The 24,086-nt window shown below is 32.7% G+C and overlaps 1 protein-coding gene across 1 annotated transcript in view; it reads left to right on the top strand.

Moving 5' to 3' along the window:
- The window catches only part of LOC145679402 (uncharacterized), a 65,618-nt gene that overhangs the window by 29,861 nt on the left and 11,671 nt on the right, over window positions 1-24,086 (top strand). Inside the window, exons 10-12 of the mRNA XM_081749984.1 lie at window positions 390-468; window positions 2,611-2,765; window positions 17,866-18,002. Of these exons, the coding sequence (XP_081606110.1) occupies window positions 390-468; window positions 2,611-2,765; window positions 17,866-18,002 (371 nt within the window). The remainder of the gene's footprint in view (window positions 1-389; window positions 469-2,610; window positions 2,766-17,865; window positions 18,003-24,086) is intronic.

Below are 24,086 nucleotides of genomic sequence, written 5' to 3'. Positions count from 1 at the left end.
CCAACTTTCTAGCGTTATTACTGGTATCTGGTTTTCGCAATCATTCTATTCCATTAAACGTGTACGGATTACGTGTCTCCCTTTCTACAAAAATAAGATTCTTTCATTCTCCTCCCAACGGGCAGTGTTGTAGCCTCTAGAACTGTGTTCAGTTTCCTGACCGGATTAGGTATATTATAATTTAATTTAAGTTTTCCGTAGTACTGTTCTTACTCTCAGTGGAGTTATGGTGCTGACAACTTAGGAAAAGTGTTTGAGAGTTGAGAAAAGCTGTGATGCATGTTTAGAATTAGTAGGAGAATCGTACGGTTCATTATAAATAAGTAATTGTCAGTATTTAATATGTAATTAATATAGTACATATTATTGATCAGCTATTTTTAATTCAGTTGCAGAACACAAATCAGCTGCAAGATTCTTCACGTGTGAGAGACAACTTGGAAAACAATACTCCATTTCATGAAACAGGTACTAGATTTTATAACAGATGATTAGACCATTTAAATAAAGTAGTTATACTTGGATGAGTAAGGAAGTTGATTACGTATTTGCGCGATATTTTAATGTATCAAGACTATTATTTCGGTTGCCTATCGCAACCAGTTTGGGTACAAAATCTCAATTAACAGAAATCTCTCCTGGCCAGAACCTCGCTCTACGAAATCACGCGTAGAACAAAATCTTCCAGGACATCTCGACATGGTAATTTCTTCAGTGTATAATGTTCAATATATATCTGTGTATATAAACATTAAAATAAGATATAACCACATAAAAATATTTAACCACATTAATGGTAATATGCAACACTTGCTTGAAAAATAATTATCATAAATAAAGGACCAGATATAGTAAGTTATTTTAACATAATAAGTTATTTTAATAACTATACAGAAAAAAAGGAAGATAGCTTAGCAGTTAGGATGGACTATTTATCTTGAAACGTCCTTGTAACTCTTAAATGGATACATAAAACAAGTATGGAATTTTATAACATCTAAATATCTTTAATACCAAAAGGAAGATAACTTAGAAGTTAGGATGGACTATTTATCTTGAAACGTCCTTGTAACTCTTAAATTGATACATAAAAGAACTATGAAATTTTGCTATGGACTATTTATCTGGAAACATCCTTGTAACTCTTAAGGGGACAGACTACTAAAAATGATGCAAAAACTAACCATTTTTCTTTTGCTTGTTTTTCGTAAGTGAAAAGAGATAATGAAATGTAATTGACTTACAGTAATAGATAATATTATACTACAACCGAAAATATGAATCAAAAGAATTTTCAGTGTTGCCATCCATAGAAATTACAGTGTGGCCAGAATATGACATACCCAAAAATTTAGGTTAAGGCAGCGACTAGAAAAATGAACTCAACGGTAATGGATGACTTACTATGTTGTCTTGGTTCCTTGTTTACTACTTTTTAAATAATATTTCTATTTATTTTGTACTGTTTATTACAAAGTTATTTATTTTGTATTGTTTTTATTGATTTCCGCTTGCGTTATTTTGTATATCGAGATTTTGTCTTGGGAGTTTTAGCCAGGCGAGAATTTGTTCCGTGAGGTTTTGGCCACACGAGAAATTGGTTTGCGGGTTGTGAATATCAATGTTTAGGCTACGAGATTTTATTTGTATACCCTGCATTCGTCTACAGGCCCATTTTAGAAGGCGCTGGAAATCCGAAAGTTCATTTTTATTGATTGCAAAGCTAGTATCCTTGGTGTATGTCTAATTCTGAAATTATAGTATAGCTTTTACATAATTGAAATTAATAGAATCATTGAATTACTATTAATAGAAGCGAAATTATGATTTTGGAATGTTGATGTTTTGGTACAGAAATTTTGCATATATCCTTTACAAGTGGAGGAGGAGAGTAGGGGAGGGTCCATTTTCATCAGTTTGTACATTAGTTATTTCAAACTTCGGTTTACTAAAATTTTACTATATAAATTCAGAATCACACATCGCACACCAAGGATAGTATGTAGCGAAGAAAAGACAAAACATTTCGATTCTAACAAGTTTCTGAGGTGAGTCTGTACTGATGGTTGCAGATAGGCAACCAAAATAATTGGCCTGATAAATTAATTCACTGTGCAAAAATGTAAGCATTTTTGTGTTTTTTATTTATTAAGATTGCACACTGCACGAATTTCAACTTAAAGCGATACTTGTTTAATTTGACTTCCCTTAATTAAGGTAGAAAAAAAGAAAAGAAAAAAGAAAATACGACACAAGACGAGTTACTAACGTATAGAGTAATAAAGTATATTCAGTGGAATTTCCCTTAACGGACACCTGTCAATAACAGACAGATTTTTGGGCCTGGTAAAATATACAGGTAAGACTGTCTTTTACGGACACACTCAGATTCAGATGTAAATAGCCTTTTCCACCGAACGTTCAAGCAAGGTTTTCGTAATGAATAAAAATTATCTTGAGTTCATATACCCTTTTCAGTTTAATAATTCGATCTGAGACCATGTAATAATTAGGATGTATAATATTGTGTTGTGTATTTTGTCAGGTAGTTTCTGTACTTCGTTATATTACTATTATTTATTGATTATTGTTATTATTATTTTTTGTTAGTTGATGCAACTTCAAAGTCTCGCAAACGTAAAGGCTCTCCTAAAAAGCGTGTGGCTCAAGATAAGGAGTACGAAAAATACCAGAACTTCCCTCATGGACATGGAAATGCGTTAGAAGGCCTTTCTATTCGAATGCCAGATAGTGTCATGGACCTGGTAAGTATTTAAAACTACTCATGTACTTGAACATTAATTAATGTTACGCTGCTACAGAAGGATGATCGGTTTATATCCGACAGACTTCACAGTGCTGCTGTCATGTGAATATTTGCGATGGAAACATGAAACCGTCGTCATTGTCTCAATGTAATGTATCTGCTTGCCGATGTCACAGTGCTAGTGAAATGCCACCGAAAGTGAACGGTTATATAGTTACTCTAATTTGACACACATTTTTCGTATAACAGACTAGTGAAACTGTCTGAAAAATGTTTAACCATGAGAGTGACGACAGCTAAAGAGATCGTGACCAGACGAAATCAAATGGGGACCATGCAGAAATATTCGCCAACAAATGTTTCTCACTCGAAGTCATTATCAAAAGTGTTCCCTGAGTTGCTTCGTAAAAATCATCGACTGATAGGCGAGGAGAATCCACATTCCGAACCTGACGTGATTTAGAGGTTAAATCTGGGGCAGTTCACTGTCAACGATGTCATTTGCTCCGTCTTTTTTATGAGTTCTATTTAAAGGCCAGGGTCACAACTTCCTTTCTCATCATATATCTGAACGTAAGACAAACAGTAGTAGAGATATGGGGTTTCTGGGACAATTTTCTTCTCCAAATGCTTTTTGAAATTGAATTTATAAATAAAAAAATCATAAACACATTTTACCAAAAAAATACTATGCTAAATTGTGTATTTTAAAATTAGATTAAATTATGTTTGATTATAAGATTTTCTGATTAAATATGTTTCCATATAAAATTCTTGATTTTGTTATCTTGAACATATAATTTTTTCTATTGAACAGCGCATAGATCTTTAGAGCTTATAAACCAAAACGAAAATACGTGGAAGCTATAACACATTACTACTCTATCTTTAGAACGTATATTTTATTTAAAAAATTTGAGACATATTCCTTGAAATACCGCCTAAATCCTGAGAATGTATTAAAAAATAAAAATAATATATGCTTTGGAATGTGTGTTTATCGTTTTCAAGACGCATACCCATACACAAATTGTTTTACTATGTATTTGCACCAAAACAGATGAGAGCAGTCTTTAACCAGTTAACGAAAAAAGAAAGGAAAAGTTTACTTTCTTGGTTACCCTACAAATGATCATGTTTCCTGCGTGATCTGTTCGTAATGTAAAAAACAAATCCTTACCTGTTTTCCAATTGTGTACAACCTAGAAAAATATAAAAACAAACAATTTGTCACATTATAAAATAACAATGATTGTCACAACTGACTGCGTATAACATGCATATGAGCCGAGATTTTTTTTTTAATTCAAGGCATTCGCTGTGGAGAGAACGAAATCAAAATCTCTAACAGCTTTGTCAAGTGTTTACTTCGGAAGACATCGGCTTCTTTAGACTGGTATCATTGTACTTTCGCAAAATGTGTTTTTAAAGACATGCAGTGTTGTCATTGCACTCGATGAAATTATCATATTTACACCTAATATTTTCAGGGTGGAAATTTTCACGTACGTAAATTTCAAAGTGATATTTTCAAAAATAAAGATTATACTATTTTTCTAAAAAAAGGTTAGGTGTACTGGCAACATTAACAAAGAAATCTCAAATTATATAAACGTTAATATATCCGCCATTTATTAACATATAAAAATTCAAACGAATGTAGAAATTAGATTCAGAAGCGGAATTTCTCCATATAATGAAGGTTGCTTATATCTAATAAGAAAATTACAAAAATTTAAATATTTTTGTTAATTATAACGGAATTTCAAATACGTACTGCTCATAAAATACCAAGGCTTTTATAGAGTAACATCTTTTCCAAAAGTAAAAAATAACCGCGTAAAACATTCCCGAAATTTTTGATTTGGTATATCTCGGCTACTTGAAGACCGAATTTAAAAATTTAAACTGCAATCAATATAAAATTAAAAGTGGAACTTTCTCGGTGTATTGATAGGTTCACAAGTCTAAGAATAATATAACAAAAATCGATTATTTTAGTTTTCGTCACTTTTATAATTATATAAAACATATAAAGTTTATATAAGGAATTAGATGATAATTATAAGTGAGTAAATTGATTTATTTATTTGTTGCTTTTTTTCTACAGCGGCGAGGTTAGGACCATATGACCCTCTCTTACACCTAACTACTAACAAAAGGTTGAAAACTATTTGATATAATAAATAAATAATAAAAAAACACGATACATTGGTTCACATTCCACACGCATATACATAAACAAACACACACACACAAGAACACAATATAAGGATAACTAATGTAATATAAAAATATATACATTGATAGTGGAATATTCTATTAACTTTGTTTTCAATTGGAAGTGATGATTTTTTAAACTCAGTTCATTGTTCATACTTTAGTGCAAACAAACATCTATTAATTTCAATTATCAGTTTGTGTTATCTTGAATAAATTTCTTTTGAGGTTACGTACAAACTTTTTTTCTTGCTTGGAAAGTTTTTTTTAAAAATCTCTCTCTTATAAGTTCATTTAAAAGTTAACTGGTACATATATATCCATTAGGAAGGTCTTTTAAACCGTCATAACGCATAAACAATTTATTTGTCTTCATCTCTTTTAACTCTTATTTTGTATTTTATTCTACCTTTATAGTAATAGGGTTTTATACTTCCTATCTAAATGCACTAATCCTCTTATCAGATTTTTCTTTAACCAATTTTCATAAGGTTGTCTCATTTGGTTTACTTTCCTCTAGATGTAAATTAATAATTCCTAAGTTTCCTTGTTTTAATTTGTGATGCCGTTACTAATTTATTATGTAGAAAATATTTTTAAAAAATTGTTCATTTTTATTAACATAAAATTCTAAAGTTGGACAATCATCTTTCAATCCAGTACATTTAAAATACAGCCCATTTTTAATTATCGGAACTATTATTTTATCTGGCATATGCTTAGTAAATTGAAGAGGAGAAACATTTTAATTTCATCATATTTGGCTAAAATGTTTTTCCCAAACTTACTTTTTTATCTTTTCCATCTTCTGAAATTTATATTCTTTATGTATTTTTAATTCTTTCAAACCAATAATCGTTTGTTTTTTTCAATATTTCCAATGTTACTTAAGAAATTACATATATTTTGCCATTATTTATTTTACACAAAATCTTCATTTACGACTTAATCTGCATATATATCCATAAAAATTGCAATATATATATATATATATATATATATATATATATATATATATATATATATATATATATATATATATATATGCAGATCTGCAATATATATCCATAAAAATCAATAAATAACACATTTCAACATAATTAAAATTCTTTAATCACTTTTGTTGGATATTAGGAATAAGGTTGTTGAATAGAAAGTGTTCATGAATTTGGAAAGTGTCTTATGAGTTGATAATTGTAATAGCCTGTGCAAATAATAGTTAATCGATTACGAAGATTTAGCGTATGATCGGAAGTTCGGTACAAATATGTAGAGGAATAAATGAGGAAGCTAATACTAGCACAGATTGAGAATAATGCGTTCACGTAAGATACGTTGTTAGTGATTAGAAAGATTCAGTGTTCACCCACTCGTGTAATCCTTACTAATATAGACTGTGATTAAGTACTTTTTAATTGATTGTACTACTCTTTCTGCCGTTCCGTTACTTTGTGGGTGATAAAAACTTTTTAGCTACTGTAAAATAATTCGGTATTTCAAAAAATACTTAAACACAGTTCACTCAACTAGAGAACATCGTTTACATTAGTAAGGGTTACACAAGTGGGTGAACACTGAATCTTTCTAATCACTAACAACATACGCTAAATCTTCGTAACCGAATTCTTCCTATTACAGGTAAACTTGATTTACACAATCAATCTATCTGTAATTCTAATCACATTTTTTTAAACTAACTATTATTTGCACAGGCTATTACAATTATCAACTCATAAGACAGTACCCAAATTCATGAATACTTTCTATCAACAACCTTATTCCTAATATCCAACAACTTTATCATGCTTTGAATCATATGTAAAGTTCTTCTGACAGATTAAAATCTCATAGCAAATTGCATTTTCAGCTATAGCTTCTCCAAAATCTAGGACATTTTTTTATATTTGTTCTTTTCTTTACAGATGCACGCTTTCTTCTACTATAATTAATTACATACATTGGCCTATTTTTAATGAATTCATCTGGATCATGATACAGTTCTATTTCTACACATTATTCTCTTAAATGTAGTATAATCTTGATATAGCTACGAAATGCGTTGCGGTGCCTTCCGCTACGCAGTTTCGGCTGCCTTTCACAAATTCTTGGATACAAACCTTTTTTAAATTTCTTATACACATAAAATTCTTTTAAAATTATTTTACATGATTCTAACATAAAAAGAAACTTCCTTAAAAAGTGCTACAACAATTCTCTTAAACATTCTTTTACACAATTGTTACATAAAACACACATGCTTACAAATTCTTACACATAATTCTTACATGTTTATCTTAGAATTTTTACAACTCTTCCACACAAGTTTCTCATAAATTTCTTAGACACTCAAGTTTTTTCTTAAAATTCCTGCAAACCTAAAACTCTCTTAAAATTCCTATGCAATGTTCTCTTACAATTTTTGCACACAAGTCACGTACATATATTCTTGTTTATACTTCCATGTCTATTTTACTAGCTTTTGTTTTTGAATTTTTCTTACAATTTCTTTTTAAAAGTCTTACTATTTTTCCCCCTTACAATTATTTTAATTTTTTATTGCAGTTTTCTAATTGATATGTATAATTTTATTTTTTTCTTTAATAAATATAGAGCCAGAAATTAATAATTCTCCTACCGTACATATAACTAAGTGTAATATAAGGGAATCTATGGGAAGTGTAAAAAGTACAGAAAAACGATTTAGATTACCATTTCTTTAAGAACATTTACAGCAAAACAATCTTTTAGATGATGTAGATCAGATAATTTACGCACAAGGAAAGGAAAAATAGACAATTGAACATCAATTTCGAGGTGTTCTGCGACAACATTATGTAAGTAAAAATAACCGATATTTCTGATTAAGAGCACAAAGAGAAAAACAACAGGTCCTCTTTTATAGTCTGACTTTGTGGCAGCTTTAATTAGTATTTAAGATCTAGATTTTCTAACTTTTTCCCTCGTTTTACACGTTTTTAAATCCCAAAAACTATTTCTCGTATCACAAGAATCCGCCAAAATTATTGGAGTTAGACAAACTGTGGACGTTGATTTTACACAAACTGAGAAAAGATATCCAGAACCAGTTCTATCCTATGAAGTTTAACTTTCTGATATAAAATTATAATATTTATTACAGAATTACCAGAAATCTTAGATATTATGATAAAAAGGCCTTGTGTCCATCTTAAACAAAAACTAATTACAACTTTCTTACAAGGTTACAAGGTAAAAAAAAGTGTAACATTTTTAGTTAATTTATAATAAAGATTATAGACAACCTTGTAAGAAAGTTGTAATTAGTTTGTGCGGAGAACTTAGAAACGCTTAGAAAGGAATCCTACCTTGTTTTAGACTTGGACATCACACAACACTTGGACGTGTTTATTAAGCAAGAAATTATTTTTTTTTTTATTTTACAGAGAATTACAATTATTGATTATAAGGGAAGTAGGAGAATAGATTTAGATCCATAGAAGTCGGAAGAAATTAAGGAGAGTTTAAAAATTATAGTTAAGGATGATCGTAAGAATCGATTGTCTTCGTTAGAATTCTAGAAACTGTCCTGAGAAAATTTATAACAAATTCGTCTTCCAACTCACATGGTCTGGTGTTTAGGAAGTAATTGGAAATCATTTAAGTGATTTTTTATGATGTAATCTTCGAGGGCGACCGAGGATTACAACAGACGTTTTCTTCTCGTCTTGCACAGGAATTTGGAATTACGATTTATAACGATTACACTAAATTTTGTAAACTACAGTAAAGTTTGATCCTGTTTGAGACTGCTTAATGGTATTTAAGAAATGGACCATTTTACAACGTTCCCATCCATGAAATTTGGGAAAAATTAGTTAGGAAATTGCAGAACAGTTGTGTAGTTAAGGAAGAGGCAAAACTTTTATAATATAACTACTGGGGAAATTTTACTGTTAAGAAATTAACAGGAGCCTGTGTTCGATAAAATGGCATTCCAAGTAATGCACAAAATCAAATAAATTACACTCTTTCTGCTTATAGTTTTAATTTGTTGCTTGTAAATTTAATACGTATTGAAAAACAGCAAAATTCCAGTAGCGAGGTAATTCTAGAACATTTGTGTTATTTAAAGCGTGGAAAAGCACTAATTTCTAGATCTAATTTTTGTTTAATTCTATTTGTTCAGAGATTTTCATTTCTAGTTTGGGTCTTGTATACCGAGAAGGCTAGCGTAGAAGTTCTTAGAAAACCGGTTAATTTATCACATTCTCGTAAAACGTGTAAATCAAAAGAAATTGAGCCTATTTTTATTTTATACCTTCGAGTAAATCTTCTAGAGACAGAGAATTACAAACATTAGCGTTAGGAGAGAGGCCCAAAACATTTTTGGATAAATATACTAAAGAAATAAACGAATATAAGAGATTAGAGACAGTATCCGTTTTAGCACAACAACAAGAAACAAAAATATTACTCTTTTTCCGAAAGAGATAACGAGAATTAGCCTTGTTTACAACTTTCAAAATATTTGCTTTCTTTTTAACGATTTCCGTTATTACGCTTATGTTGGTGCATTAGTAAAAGACACAAAAACTGGGGAGATGTCTGTTCGGTTTATAAAGGAAATTCCCCCCCAAAATTTTTTTTGGATAGCTACAGATGAAGAGTTTTTTTATTTTTTATTTGTCGTTATAATTTTTGATTATCACTGCTTTTTTAACATACAGCTCTGTTTTCGACTGTGCATCATTTTATGTGAAAATAGTACGTTATCTACAAGAATTCAAGTTTTTAAATTATTTATCGAGTATTTGTATTTACTATATAAAATACAGTTGTTGTAATCGAACAGTAAGAGAAGAAAAAGAGAAATTTAGTCATCGTTCTTATATTTTTTTTTTCTTTTAATTCCGTTTAGATAGATAGACAAGTTTGTAGGAATTTTCCTTTCCAAATGTTATAAACGGAGAAGGGAAGGAGAAGAAAAAGAGAACTTCTGTATCCTGCGTGGTTGAGAAATTTCTTTTGCATTTCTCTATAAGGGTAAATATGTCTTTAATTGCTGTAATGCTCTGGTTTTTACACGTTTTACAAAAATTCCATTTGTTTACCTTTAGGTGTGTGTCTTCCTTAAAACAAGGAGAGAAATAAAATTATATACCGAGGGAATTCTGTAAATTTCTAATTTCCCCCACTAACAAAAAAGAAAAGCGAACAGTATCGTGCAATATTAGATTTGCCAATAGAATTTTGTTTCGATCTTCTCATACCACATTTCCTGTGTTCCAACATTCCAAAAGGAAAAAGACAATAAGGTTCCTTATTTATTTTATTTTTGTGTATTTACGATAATTCCAGATACAGCTGAACGCCAGTTTACACTGGAATATCAAATAAATCTGAGATGAAAACATAATGCAATAATAATAATAATAATAATAATAATAATAATAATAATAATAATAATAATAATAATAATAATAATAATAATAATAATAACAATAACAAAATAACATTTAAGTAATGACAAGAAAGGTTGACAAAGCTGACTAAAGTTTATCCACTAAAATGACTTCGTAGTGCAGTTATGTGCAGCTTCAGAATTAAATAAATCTACGGGTATATGTGACATTTCGTTGTATAATTTAGGAAGCCTGTAGGACAGAGAACGTTGAACTATTGAAATTCTAGGTCGTACTATATGAAAAATATCTGTGTTACATGTTTGTCTGAATGGAATCCTGAAATACAAATCTGAGAGTAACGTTTCGGTAATGAATTGACCGTGTGTGAGTTTGTACAAATATTTGAGGTCACTGATTTTATGACGAGTGTCAGGTAGTTGAATATTTAGTGTTTGTAACAGTTCGTGTTTAGTCATCGCACGTGTGCGAGGTACTCTAAGATATATTATTGCAAGGAAGAAATTTAGAACTGAGTTTAGCCGGGATAGATTTGTAGGGGCTGCCATTGTGCAGATAGGTGAATACTATTCCATTTTAGGAGAAATTATTGCCTTGTAGAACGTTGCTAAGGAAGAGAGGTTCCGTATTTTTGTTAGTCTTTACAGAAATCCTAGAATGCGCATCGATTGCTTAGTGATAGTGATATATGTTCTGTCAAAGTTAGTTTTGTGTCAAAAGTACCTCCGAGATCCTTAGAACCATTGACTCTTGTGAATGGGCTGATTATTTTGTTGTATTAGGTGTGTACAATATTTTTCTCCAGGAGAAAGTTATGGATGAACTCCTTTTGGAATTCACTTTTAGGAGTCATGTGTTACACCAGAAGGAAAAATTATCTTTTTCGTTTTTAGTAGCGTGGAGACTTCTATACTATTCACTTTCCTGTAGATTTTGTAGTCGTCTATAAATAACAGGATACTGCTGGGATTCATCGCCGCAAACACGTTTTAAGTTTAACCACAAAATTGTGGCATAAAAATATAAAAAAAAATATTATCGCAAAAACATATCACAAAAAAAAAAAAAAACCTCAACGCCCCTAGCAATCCAACAAAAATCCAATTATAATCTAATTCCAATACATCCAGGCTCCTCCGAAAAAAACCTTTCATCACTTAAATAACCAAAACAACACCAATCATAACAAAATATCAAACTAATGCTCTTCCTTTATTTCTTAATCATATCTTTCTCTGTCTCACCTATCCCCCTCAACTAGTCATTTTTCAAAATTAAAACACAAGTTTCATTTAAATTCAATCATAATTTTACAGTTAAATACCATGTTATACATCAGTTTCATCCCCATTTTGTTGCATTCATTTAATAATTATTCTAAACTACAACTAATGGCACAGCACCGGCACAGTTGAGTTGAAGCGATTAGTCAGGTCATACATGTACAATATGAATAAAAGTGGAATGAGGGTGGTTAAAGTACACTTCCCTGTGCTACTCCGGCTGTTACAGGTAGAGGGTTAGAAATCGATCTTGCCAAGACGATTCTCTAGATGCGACCTTCTAGGTAGCTATTCAACAAGGATACGAGTGGCCCATAAATTCTGAGTTTATTGGATATTTTGTAAATTACACAATAATAGTTAATGGAATCGAAGGCTTAAATAAATTGAAATAGACGGTGTCAAGTTGTGAATATTGAACAGAAAAGGAAGATACTGGATGGCGTTCGTACCAATTTTAGCCAATAGAATTACTTTTCGTGTTTCTTGTACCACATTTCCTATATCCGACCCATGATTTAGCAATTTCTTGACGACGTGTAAATATTCCTTAAAAATTCCGTTCTCTGTCTCTTGCGTCTACAAAATACCTATAACATCAGAGAAAGATAATAAGAAAGGAGCTTGTACAAGTAACAAGCGCGTTAAATATTCGAGCTTTGAGCAATGTATTTTGTAGATAAAAAAACTAAGATAAAATAAAATAAAGGAGAAAAGTTGAACAAAGTCTCAGAAGAAGAAACTTCGCACATAATTCAGTCTTAACTAAATATTTAAAACAAGACTTATTGTTTTCTCTTTATTCTCTCAATCAGAAATATAGGTTATTGTTTCCAACAATATTGTCGCAGAACGGCTTGGAAATTGGTGTTAAATTGTATGTTTTTCTCACCTTGTGCGTTAATTATCTGACCTACACCACTTAAAAGATTATTATCGTGTAAACATTTTAGAAGAAATGTTAATTCAAATCTTTCTTCGGTACTTTTTACATTTAAAATAAATTCCCTATTATTTCACTTAGCTATAAGTACGGTAGGAGAATTATTAATTTCTGGCTCCATATTTATTAAAGAAAAAATAAAATTAAGCATATCAATTGGAAAACAGTAACGAAAAAATTAACAACAATTGCAAGGGGAAAAATAGTAAAAAGAAAGAAAAAAGTATTTTTTTTCAAATAAAAAAATGTAAGAAAAGTTCCAAAACAAAAACTAGTAAAAGGGACCCAAAAGTATAAAAAGGATTATATGTACGCGACCTGTGTGAATAGTGTTAATAGAGTTTTGTGTTTGTAAGAATTTTAAGAGAAACTTGTGTTAGTAAGAATTGCGTATAAGAATTTTTGAGAAAATTGTATATAAGAATTGTAAAAATTTTAAGATAAATTTATGTGAAAGAATTATATATTTGAATTTTCAAGAATATGTATTTTATGTAAGAATAGCGTAAAAGAATTTTAAGAGAATTTTGTGTGCGTAAGAATTTTAAAAATGCGAAAACGTACTGGGTAGCGGAAAACAGCGCAACCAAATTTCTTTCCTATATGCAAAGTTTTAACTGGAGTATTATTCAACTTTGTCCTGGAGTACGCTATAAGGAAAATCAAAAATAGCAACCAGAGCCTAGAGTTGAATGGTATTCACCAGGTTATGGCATATGCTGATGATATAAATTTAATAGGGGATGATAGGAGATCAATAAAAAGAAATGCACAAGGTCTTATTAAACGCTTGCAAGGACATGGGTTTAGAAGTAAATGCAGATAAAACTAAATACATGGAAGTTCGTCGGGATCGTAATACAGCAAATTACGGATGCGTTAAAATATCAAATAATAGTTTTGGTAAAGTGGATACATTCAAATATCTTGGATTACTATTAACAGACCAAAACCATATTCAAGAAGAAATTAAATGTCGACTAAAAGCAGGGAATTCGTGTTATTATTCAGTTCAAAACCTCTTGTTGTCGCGAATTCTGTCGAGGAATTTGACGCTTAAAATATATAAAACGATAATCATGCCTGTTGTTCTGAATGGTTGCGAAACATGGTCGCTTACTCTTAGGGAAGAAAGTAGACTGAGAGTATTTGAGAACAAGATCCCGAGACGAATATTTGAACACAAGAGAAACTGGAATGGGAAATGGTGGAAGCTTCATAACGAAGAACTATATAACCTATATGGTTTACCAAACATTGTTAGGGTCATCAAATCTAGGAGGCTTATGTGGGCAGGTCATGTAGCCAGGATGGAGCAAAGTAGGAACGTTTTCAACGTCTTAACTGGAAGACCAATCAGAAAACGACCATTAGGAAGACCTAGACGCAGATGGAGGACAATATTAAGATGAATCTCGCAGAAATAGAAATACGAAGTAGAAACTGGATCCAGTTGGCTAAGGATAGAAGTCAGTGCAGAGCTTTTGTCAACGCTGCATTTAACCTCTGAGTTCCATAGGCCATAGAGCTAGACTTAGTTTATATGGAAAGTTTTAATAATTTCTTCGATACAAGTTATTATCCGCAAAATAATAGATACGAACCACCATAAACAAGAAAATGGTAAAATGAAGGATAAAGGAGCGATTATAGAAGAGTTTATCGAATAAAAATAAAAAAAATGTACTCAATTAAATCACAAGAAATTGATCTAAGAAATAAAGACTAAAATAAGTCCGGTAAAGAAATATATTTTAAAAACCAAAAGGTACAAAGGTAAGAAGAATGTTGTATATGAAGAGTTCACTTTTAATAAATACAAATACTGTTTACGCAATCGAAAAGAATATTATAAAAAGATGAATTTAATAGAAGGTACAAGTACAAGTTATATAGTGTAGAAGTGAAAAAACTCGTTCTAAGTTGTATAGATAATAAGAGATGTGTTTGAAAGAAACACTTTGCTGTGGGGTCATTACAAGATAAATGAGAACTAAAGCATGTATGTATTTAGAGTTTAATAGTTTTAGATGTGTGATTATACAGGGTGATTCAGGTGGAATGTCACATAATTTGTGATTCTACATGTGAAAATAAATCGATAAAAGTTCTATGAACATGTGTACGATTTTCGATCGTTACTGAACTGGAGCGGGTTAAAGACTACACACATTCATGAATAATTATGAAAATAAGTGTGAATATTACTTACCGAAATGTGTAGGCGCCTTAGTTGACAGAATAATGGTGAGATAGATGACTGATCCATACTACAAGAGGTGTGGGGTTCTCCAACAGATTGCACCGCATCATTGTGAGCTACACGCGTACCCAGTGCGCAATCATGAGTTGGATCAGTGAGAAGTCGTGAGGCCGTATATGTCGTGCTTGAGTGTTGCACCGATTCACTGTACCAGACAAGTATCCCAGTATCTTAATAACACATTTCTTCAACGGTGGATTGACCGTGGCGGATCCATTAACTGGCCTCCCAGATCACTCGACCTAACCCCATTAGACTTTTGTTTATGGGTTTGGTTAAAGGGGTGATGTATACGCTACAAAGGTGGATACACGTAAAGAACTTATCGTTCTCCTTCATCCTATTCAACAACTTTATGGGCCTATGTTTTTCCCTATGTTTCCCTATGTTTTTACCAGCTCGCATCACCGACGCTGTTGCCCGCATTAAAGCCCGCTGAGATGATGTTTATTGTGCAACAGAACACACCCTCCAACGCGTTAACAAGTGCATTGAGATGGGTGGAAGATGTTTTGAACACCTCTTGTAGGATGGATCAGTCATTTGTCTCAGCATTATTCTGTCCACCACAGCGCCCACACGGCATTTCCGTAAGTAATATTCACATTTGTCCTCATAATCATTCATGGATGTGTGTAGTCTTCAACCGGCTCCAATTCCGTAACGATCGAAAATCGGACACGTTCATAGGACTTTTTCGGTTTATTTTCAAATGTAGAATCACCTAACAAATTATGTGACATTCCTCCTGAATCACCATGTATGTCATAAAGTTCTTTGTGATGTGCAATATTAAAAATAATTTGTTCTAAGTAACAAAATTAAGAATTTCATATGGAAAATTTTTAATTGAAAAATCTTGTAATAATTTATAATTTAATCTAATTTAATAATAGACAATTTAGCGTAGTACTTTTTCGTAAAATATGTTCATATAATTTTTATATATAAATTCACTTAAAATGGGTTTCGGTAAGTTTGTCCCACAAACCCCATATCTCTACTCCTACAAACTGTACGAAAGATACTTGAAGAGAAGGGGTGGGGGTCAACACTCAAACTCACAGCTTTACCGTCGTAATTCAGATACCAGAAAGTTTACAATTTACATAACAGTTTAACATTTAATCCTTGAACTTAAGTAAATCATAACTTCGTGAGACGCGAGTCACTGCATGTTGATTGAGATGGTCCTCCGTATTGAGAAATTTTAATTTTCTTGAGTCCCTCTTATCACTTAGAGTTGGAATTGTGGTGATAATTACTATTACTATTACTATTAATGTAATTTTATTTTCATTAGAAAGTATTGACTGATGTAGAAGCTCTTGAGAGCATTTAACATTTTTGACAGCATTACAATTGGTAAAGCGACCGAAAACAAATATTTATTTAACAAACTTTGAGAACAAATATATATATCCCACGCATTTTCTATACCCTTTGTTTCGAAGAAAAGATAAAAGAAAGTGTTCCTGCCGATTATTCGTTGGCATAATTAAACTGAAATGCAAGTGAGAACAGATCAGGCATAAGTACACCAAACAGCGTTATACTGGCTTTTATCTTTTACGACTTCATAAACTGGGAGAAAGCACTAGTGAAACGAGAGGAAAATACCCAGTCAGTCTGTAGGGCCGTTTTAAATAGTGGACATTTGAACGATGCTTTAACAAGTTTAAGAACTGCGATAAATCCCTTCAGGAAGCACCACGCACGGAACATCCACAAGCCATAGACAACAGACACTCGAGGCGGCTATTGAGGCTAATAATGACCAAACATATGAGCCATTGAGAGACATTCATTTACAGTTTAGAACCGTCCGCCAACTACCAGCATAGAACTGTACAAAGTGGGACGATGTGTTTCACGTGAGTTGACTGTTGCTCGGAAAAGTTGTGTTTCTTTGTTGTCTCATCAGGAAGAAGATTCGTTTCTGTACAGAGTGATGACATGGAATATGGGTTCTTCACGACTCCACGACTTCCCACATCCTTGTTAGCTTCACATGAATCCACTCACAAACAACGAAAACCATCATTGCGTGAGAAAGTTTTGCTTGTTCGGTGGAACTTCTTGGGATGTCGTGCATTGCGGATGCCGCCGCCTGCCCAAAGTGGTTAATGGAACTATATATAGATCGATTGGAACGTGTGAATGAAACTTGAAATCAAGAGACAGTGCTTGTTATTTTGCTTCAAGATAGCGAAAATCTATGTTGCATGTTGCAGAGGTCACTTTAGATACCAGTGTGTATGTTGGTTGGGAAGAGGTAAATGTATCACTCATATTTCCGTCATTGCATTATCAGATTTCCACCTGTTTCGTTCGTATCGCTAAAAACGGGATAAAAGTCACTCTCCTAACTATACATTAAAAATGCAAAATGTAGTAATCTTTTTTTGTAGTCAGTTTTCATAATTATGTAATGATTATTGTAATTTACTGTAATATCTTTAGTTTCTTGCATCGAAATAATTTGGTCCGTCTTTTTCTCTATCTGGACCACTGTGCAGCGGTTTCGAATCCTCTATAACAGGGTTCTTCAACGCATAGCCAGCAAAGCCCCTTGGTTTGGCCTGTGGCCTTCTGTTAATATAATCCGCGTTATATGATGGGTTTTAAAACCCCTGCTCTACAAGATGTCCCACGCACTGGCCGACCCTCAGTCTAATGACATAGATGGCATAGTGATCTATCAGATTTACTCTGCGTAGCTTCCATAGTTACTGACGTTCCACTAAACTCCATTACCGTTTAATCCAAATTTTGAGAACTCCTGCTGCTGACTAATTTTGTAGACCCAACGAACTTTTTTTTTATTTATTTATTTGTAACTAACAAAGTATTTCTATCATATCTAAATTTAGTAACATTTAAATTGTTAACAGAACCTTGAATGTTGATGTGTCTGTGTTCGTGATAATTGAATGGATGGAACTGTTGTAATTATTTCAATTATTGTTTTTAATTTCTGCTCATAGTTTGCCAACTTAAGAGCTGAGTGTAACTCGCTTGGTCTTCGAATCTTTGAAACATCACCGAGAAGTGAGTTGAAGAAGAAGGTTGACAATAAAACTGCGAAAAGACCACGTCTTGAAAAGGATCCCAAAAAAGAAAGGTTTGTTGAATCTACAACTTTTTTTATTATTATTATTATTATTACGACTAAAGGTTTTAACAGATGACAAACATTACGTAGTATTGAACTTTTATTTCGATGTTAGTGAACTCAATATTTCTGTAGAGTTGACTGGAATCTCCAGGCTGTGAATATTTTTTAAACATATATTTAAGCACTGCTTGTGTCACTTTAATAGAATAGAGCCCCATTCGCTGATCTAGATGCTAGCGTGTGTGTGTGTGCGTGTGCACATTTGGGGTACGGTGGTTCGAATTCGAGTCCCGGTTGGAAAGCATTGAACACATTACGGTGGCTCGTAATCCATTTTAAACGCATTACAGTAGTTATGTAGCCTCGATGGTGAAGATGAACGTTGAGCCTCATAAAAGCAATAACTTCAATATAATTTGTGTTTATATAATATGGTTTAACAATTGAAAGAGAGATCTGTTCTTTATTGTGTACGAGGAGAAATCGAAAAGTAAAGGGACTCGCAATTTCTCGCATTACGGTTTGGTAACACTGCTAGTATCCAGCGCTGAATTAGTGTCGTCTGCAACACTTCTATGCAACGTGTCACTCTTATTCCCGCGTTAGTGTAGCGGACCGTTAAACATGGCAGCTCCATTGTCGATCTGCACCAAGGAGGAAATGAGGGCAGCGATTCGCTTGTTGTTTGCGGAAGGTGTTAAACCTGCGAAAATTATTCGTCGAATGCAAGCACAATATGGTGACAGCTATTTATCGTGAAGCATAAGGCACAAAGGTTGGGCATCTCTCGTGAACATTTGGCTCGTTAGCGTCGCAAAGCAAGATGTACGACTGGATAGAGCACAGAGAAGAATTTCTTTATGTGTCGAGGAAAGATCGGGAAGGCTATCGACATCAACGACTGAGGACAATTCGAGTCGATGAGGGTATGGTTGTGGAAAACAGACGAATCACAGTAGACGGAATCGGCAATATTTTACATATCTGTCATGGCTCAGCGTATTCCATCTTATACGACAAGCTAAATTTTCGGAAGGTGTGTGCCGAAAGAATTGTCAGCGCAGTCTAAGCAGGGCTCCTAGCTGTCCTATTTTCCTATTTTTTCCTTTATTTTAGAAATTTGTGTATATTTGTTCTATATATATCCTATATTTTAATCTTGTTCTTTATTTCCTATATTTTTCAGTGATTAAATTATTAAAAGTTCAAGCCAAGGGCAGTTTCAATAATGATTTAAATTGCTACACATTAGCAATACGTTAAATGTGTCTTAGCATTTTTTTCTGAAGGGTAGTTACTAATCCTTACTATTATTTTTTTAATTTGCTTTTTCCTATCCTCCCATGTCCACTCTTTTTTTTTTTCCTTTGTTTTCTATGTGTTTATTATTTCCCAGTGAAGCTTAGCTGAAGAACCTTGCCATTTCTCCAGTTTCTTATAACGCAAACTGTGTTAGCATTTTATTTCAGCAGTGTGTGTAGCAGTATTGGCTAGGCATTGAGGTGTGTTGGTATTTACCAACATATCCCATCGTCTTCCAATATTGCTGTACATAATATGCAGGGTTCCCACGCGTCCTGGAAAACTTGGAATTAAAAGAGTGTCGTGGAAACGCCCTGAAAAAGTAATGAAAAACAGAAAAATGGTGAAAATCCTGGAAATGTCCTGGAAGTTATTTATGAACTGGAAATATCCTGAAATTATGTTGTATAACAGTTGTTACAAATGTGAATATAGTTTGCAGAGCGATGATGAATGAAATGCTATTGCATTACTTATTTCAGAGGGAAATACGTTGATCAAATAATTCGATGCTTAATTAGATTCAAATATTTTATTACAGAGAAATAAGTTATCGAACTTCTTTTTTCATTAGAAAGATAAGAAGTAATGAAAAATATTGTCAAAATAAAGCTCATCTCTAAATAAAAAGAACTAGAAAGATAGTAGAAAGGTAGAGAAACAGTTAATATTTTTACGTACATCGATTGAATTTACGTATTCAAAATTATATACGAATAACGACATGTAAAAAGTTTTAAACGTCATGATAATCCTGTAAATAAGAGTTAACTATTTCTTTGTCTTCTGAGGTAGTGCGAATATGTTCTGAATTCTAACAGTATTGGAGCTGTATTTTTTAGTTGTTTTTACTATTTTCAATAACAAATAGTTGCCCATTGGGGTGAAGGGTGTTGTGACCTTTACTTACAATACATTCATATTTTTTCTGTGCTTCAGAGCTTAATATTTTATTGTATAAACCAAACTATCCTATTTTATAAAGCAAACTTGTCCTATATTTTTTTAATGTCCTGCTGGGAGGCCTGTGTAAGGCACATTTGGCCCGTTATCGTCGCGAGGGAGATAGACTTTTACAGCAAATCGTTACTGTAGATGAAACTTGGTTACATCATCACGAACCGGAAAGTAATACTGCGAGCATGGTTCGGAAAAACCAATCATCACTAGAAAAAAATTGCAACCGATGCAGAAGTCATTGATGCGGTGTAAAATTAGTTACAGGTGCAATCGAAAAAACTTCTTTCCGACGGAATCAAAAAACTTGTGAAACTTTGGGAAAAGTGGGTTGAAGGGAAAGAGATTATGTAGAAAAATAATGTAGGTTTCAGTTTTCTATCATTAGAATTAATGCACCTTTCTCAAAAGTCCCTTTACTTTTTGACTTCTCCTTGTACATTCCTCCGTCGGGGTGTAGCTACGGGGAACATTTGAGTACCGGACATCCAGCAAATTGACTCTGTGTCCGCATAAAAATTAGTAGACTGTAATCGTCTTCGATAAGACTGATCAATTTTAGCTAATAATAATTGGAATAATATCTTGCTTGAAGGGTCTGCCTGAAGACAGGTTTTAGCATATTTACCTAATTGGAATAATATCTTGCTTGAATGGTCTGCCTGAAGGCAGGTTTTAGCATATTTACGTAGAGTAAATATGGAAAGAATGACGTAATACCAAATAGATCCACTAGGCACGTGCCTAGAGGCGAGAAATCAATTTTTACAGAATATTTTCCTGAATGATAGCCAGAAATCAATCTGCTGGAGGAATTCTCCTGTTAGAAACATTCACAATTTGCAATATTATTCTTTACCATTGCAAAAGTTAAACAGCTACTGAAACGCCTTATCATCAAATCTTGCTTACATCACTCTTAAGGAATCGTTTAATTTTTAAATTAAAAATGAAAACAGAATCTATTGAGCTAAAGACAAATGCCAACAATGTCCAGCTGAAAATAGTTTACAATGAGTTTACAAGTCCTATATACTGGTCTCTGACTGATAATGTACGAAATGGATGAATAAAGAATAAATGAATGAATTGAACTTTCCGCGTGATCGTTAAATGTAAGTGTTAAAAAAAGAAAAAAAAGAAAGAAAATTCAGCATTTTATTTTTGAGACTACAACAAACTTGTACGCCTTTTTGTATTCGTTGTGCAATACTACGCAAGTTTAACGAATATTCTGTTAATTTCGTAACGAATGTTTGTGCTCTTACTCATATTTGAAAGCATTTCAACACAAAAACGAATCGATACTCGTGAAATTTTAAAATAGTTTTTCAACACACACGAATCAAATTTTACATACATCCACCACTAACACAATGTAAAGTCATTCTGACAAGGTACATTCACGAAATTTCCCCTCGCGACTCGTATAAAATTGATTCAAATGCAAAGTTCTCCGTGGCCCAATGTGTATTGTACTAATTTTCGCGGCCCATACCGGTAATTTGCAATTTATGGGCTTTCATATATATCCGGAATTCATACACTACTATAAAGCTGAAACACAAAATTGCTTTTAGTTCCTTTAGATATAACTGGGCCTGAATGTGAGCATATGCAGAAAAAAATGGATCAAATACTGCTTCTCAGATACATATTACCAGCCCGGCCGCCATCTTGAATCCGTCATATTAAATTCAACTTTCGATTTTTCAAATGGAAATAGGTGCAAGTGATACGTAAAATTCATGTACAACTTTCTCAGAAATTCACTGGTGTAGTGAGTTTTATCGCAGCTAGTGCCGTTTGCAAGGTGTGCATGTTAAATGTCAGACATTCCACGAATATTGAACCAAATAGAAAGTTGTTGTGCAATGCCCTGTGTGTATATGTAATTTTCTACGTGATTAATCGTTGATGAAATATTCTCTGAACGCACATACATACAGACAAACAGACGGATTTACATTAGGCATTTTGACCGTAATACAATACTTCCTTGTTATAGTATAACATGGAAGTATACCAATCATTCACAGAAATTTAATACGATTATGACACCAATGTCGTAAACAGTTTGTTTATACCTACAGTATTTTTCCAGTTAAAAATTATTTTGGTTTGTCAACATCAAAAACGTAAGCGTAACTGATATTACTCTCCAATGTCTATTCGCGAAGTGCTCGGAGGTATTTTATCTGCCAGGAGGTATTTTTATAAAACATTCTGCTTACACTTTCATTTTAACCATGCTAAATTGACATCATATCCAGTACTTTGAATAGATGAGAAAACAACGAAGCCAGCCGAAACAGTAAAGTTTCTTGGTCTTCTGATAGATAATAATTTGTCCTGGTCTCAACATATTGCAAAATTATCTCATGAATTACCCTCTATAATTTTCCTAACAAGGTCACTTGTTCCTATTTTAAGCAGAAAAGCAGTGTTAACAGCTTGCCATGCACTGTTCCACAGCAAAATCAGATATGGAATAGCCTTTTGGGGTTCATCCACTGAATTTAAGAAAGATTTTATACTCCAAAAGAAAGTGATAGAATAATCACCAATATTTCATAGAGTACTTCTTGTAGAATGCTATTCAAAGACCTAAATATTCTTCCACTTCCTTCATTGTATATATAAGAAACATCCATTTTGGTAAGCAAGAAACAAGAACTGTACAAAAAGAACTCAGGTAAAATGGATATAATACGACAACAAAGTCACATCTCTAAGTTTTTCTTCATAATATCACTTTGTTTTCGAAAACAATTGCATACAAAGGTGTACAACTTTTTACCTCTTTGCCTAATCAAATTTAGTCTCTTACCAAAGATTTAAGTTTCAAAAAGTCAGTATGTACTCCGTTGCTAAATCACTACTTTTACAGTGTGGAGGAATAGTTGCAAACTGATCTAGGTTCTGTTAAGTCGTAATTTTTGTGCGAAGTATATTTTTCTATTTTGTATTAAAAAAAATACCTTCTGTACAAGGAACCACAATATTTTATCATGTTTTTCTATCATCTAGGAAATATAGTAAAAATAGTTATGTTTTCAGTATAATGTGAATATATATTTGTATAATCACATCATTGACATGTTCTATACCATATGGCAATCAGCAAATGTAAATGGTATTGAACGGAATAAAATTCAATTCAATTCAATCGACTTAGGGTCATTGTTTGGTGTACTCCGTTGCTAGTCTAACATAAAGTTATTTTCTAAATGGCACTATGACAGATTGTGTTAATTTCATATCTACATATTAAAGGAAAACACATAATACCACATTTATTGTTCATTGTTGCAAACTAAGGACGCTCCAGTATCACAAACATAAAAAAACAACTAAATTTTGGAGCACTCTACAATAGTAATAATGTAAGTGAGACGGACGGGGCAATGCACATCCAGAATGCCTTAGTGCCGAATATTATGATCATAATATGAGGTATCTTGAATAAATAGGACCGAAGTTACAAGACTTTGAAAATTTGACTTTCTTTGAAAAGTTTTCAGTTGAAAACTATTTAGGTAAGTATCAGATCCAATCATGGGAATGGTTTTCAAACGATGTAAAGATAATACGGTTTACAGTTTACAAGATTTTGACAGTTCAAACCGTTCGGGATATACGTTAACATTGGTAAATTTTGCAACATTGCTTAAATTATGTAATTGCTAGTTTCCACAATTACATATATATATACGAGGCGCATCCAGAAAGTAAGTTTCCCGCGCGTCCCATAGCTAGGAAACCGTATGTTGCGCGAAGCGACTGCGTGTACGTGAGAGAGTAGGGTCATAATGTGGCGCATGAGCCAGC

Source organism: Thermobia domestica, chromosome 2 (assembly GCF_964235325.1).
Source record: "Thermobia domestica chromosome 2, izTheDome1.hap1.1, whole genome shotgun sequence".
In the NCBI taxonomy this organism is placed as follows: domain Eukaryota; kingdom Metazoa; phylum Arthropoda; class Insecta; order Zygentoma; family Lepismatidae; genus Thermobia; species Thermobia domestica.
The sequence above is the reverse complement of the archived record's forward strand: the minus strand, read 5'-3'. Positions and strand labels throughout refer to the sequence as shown.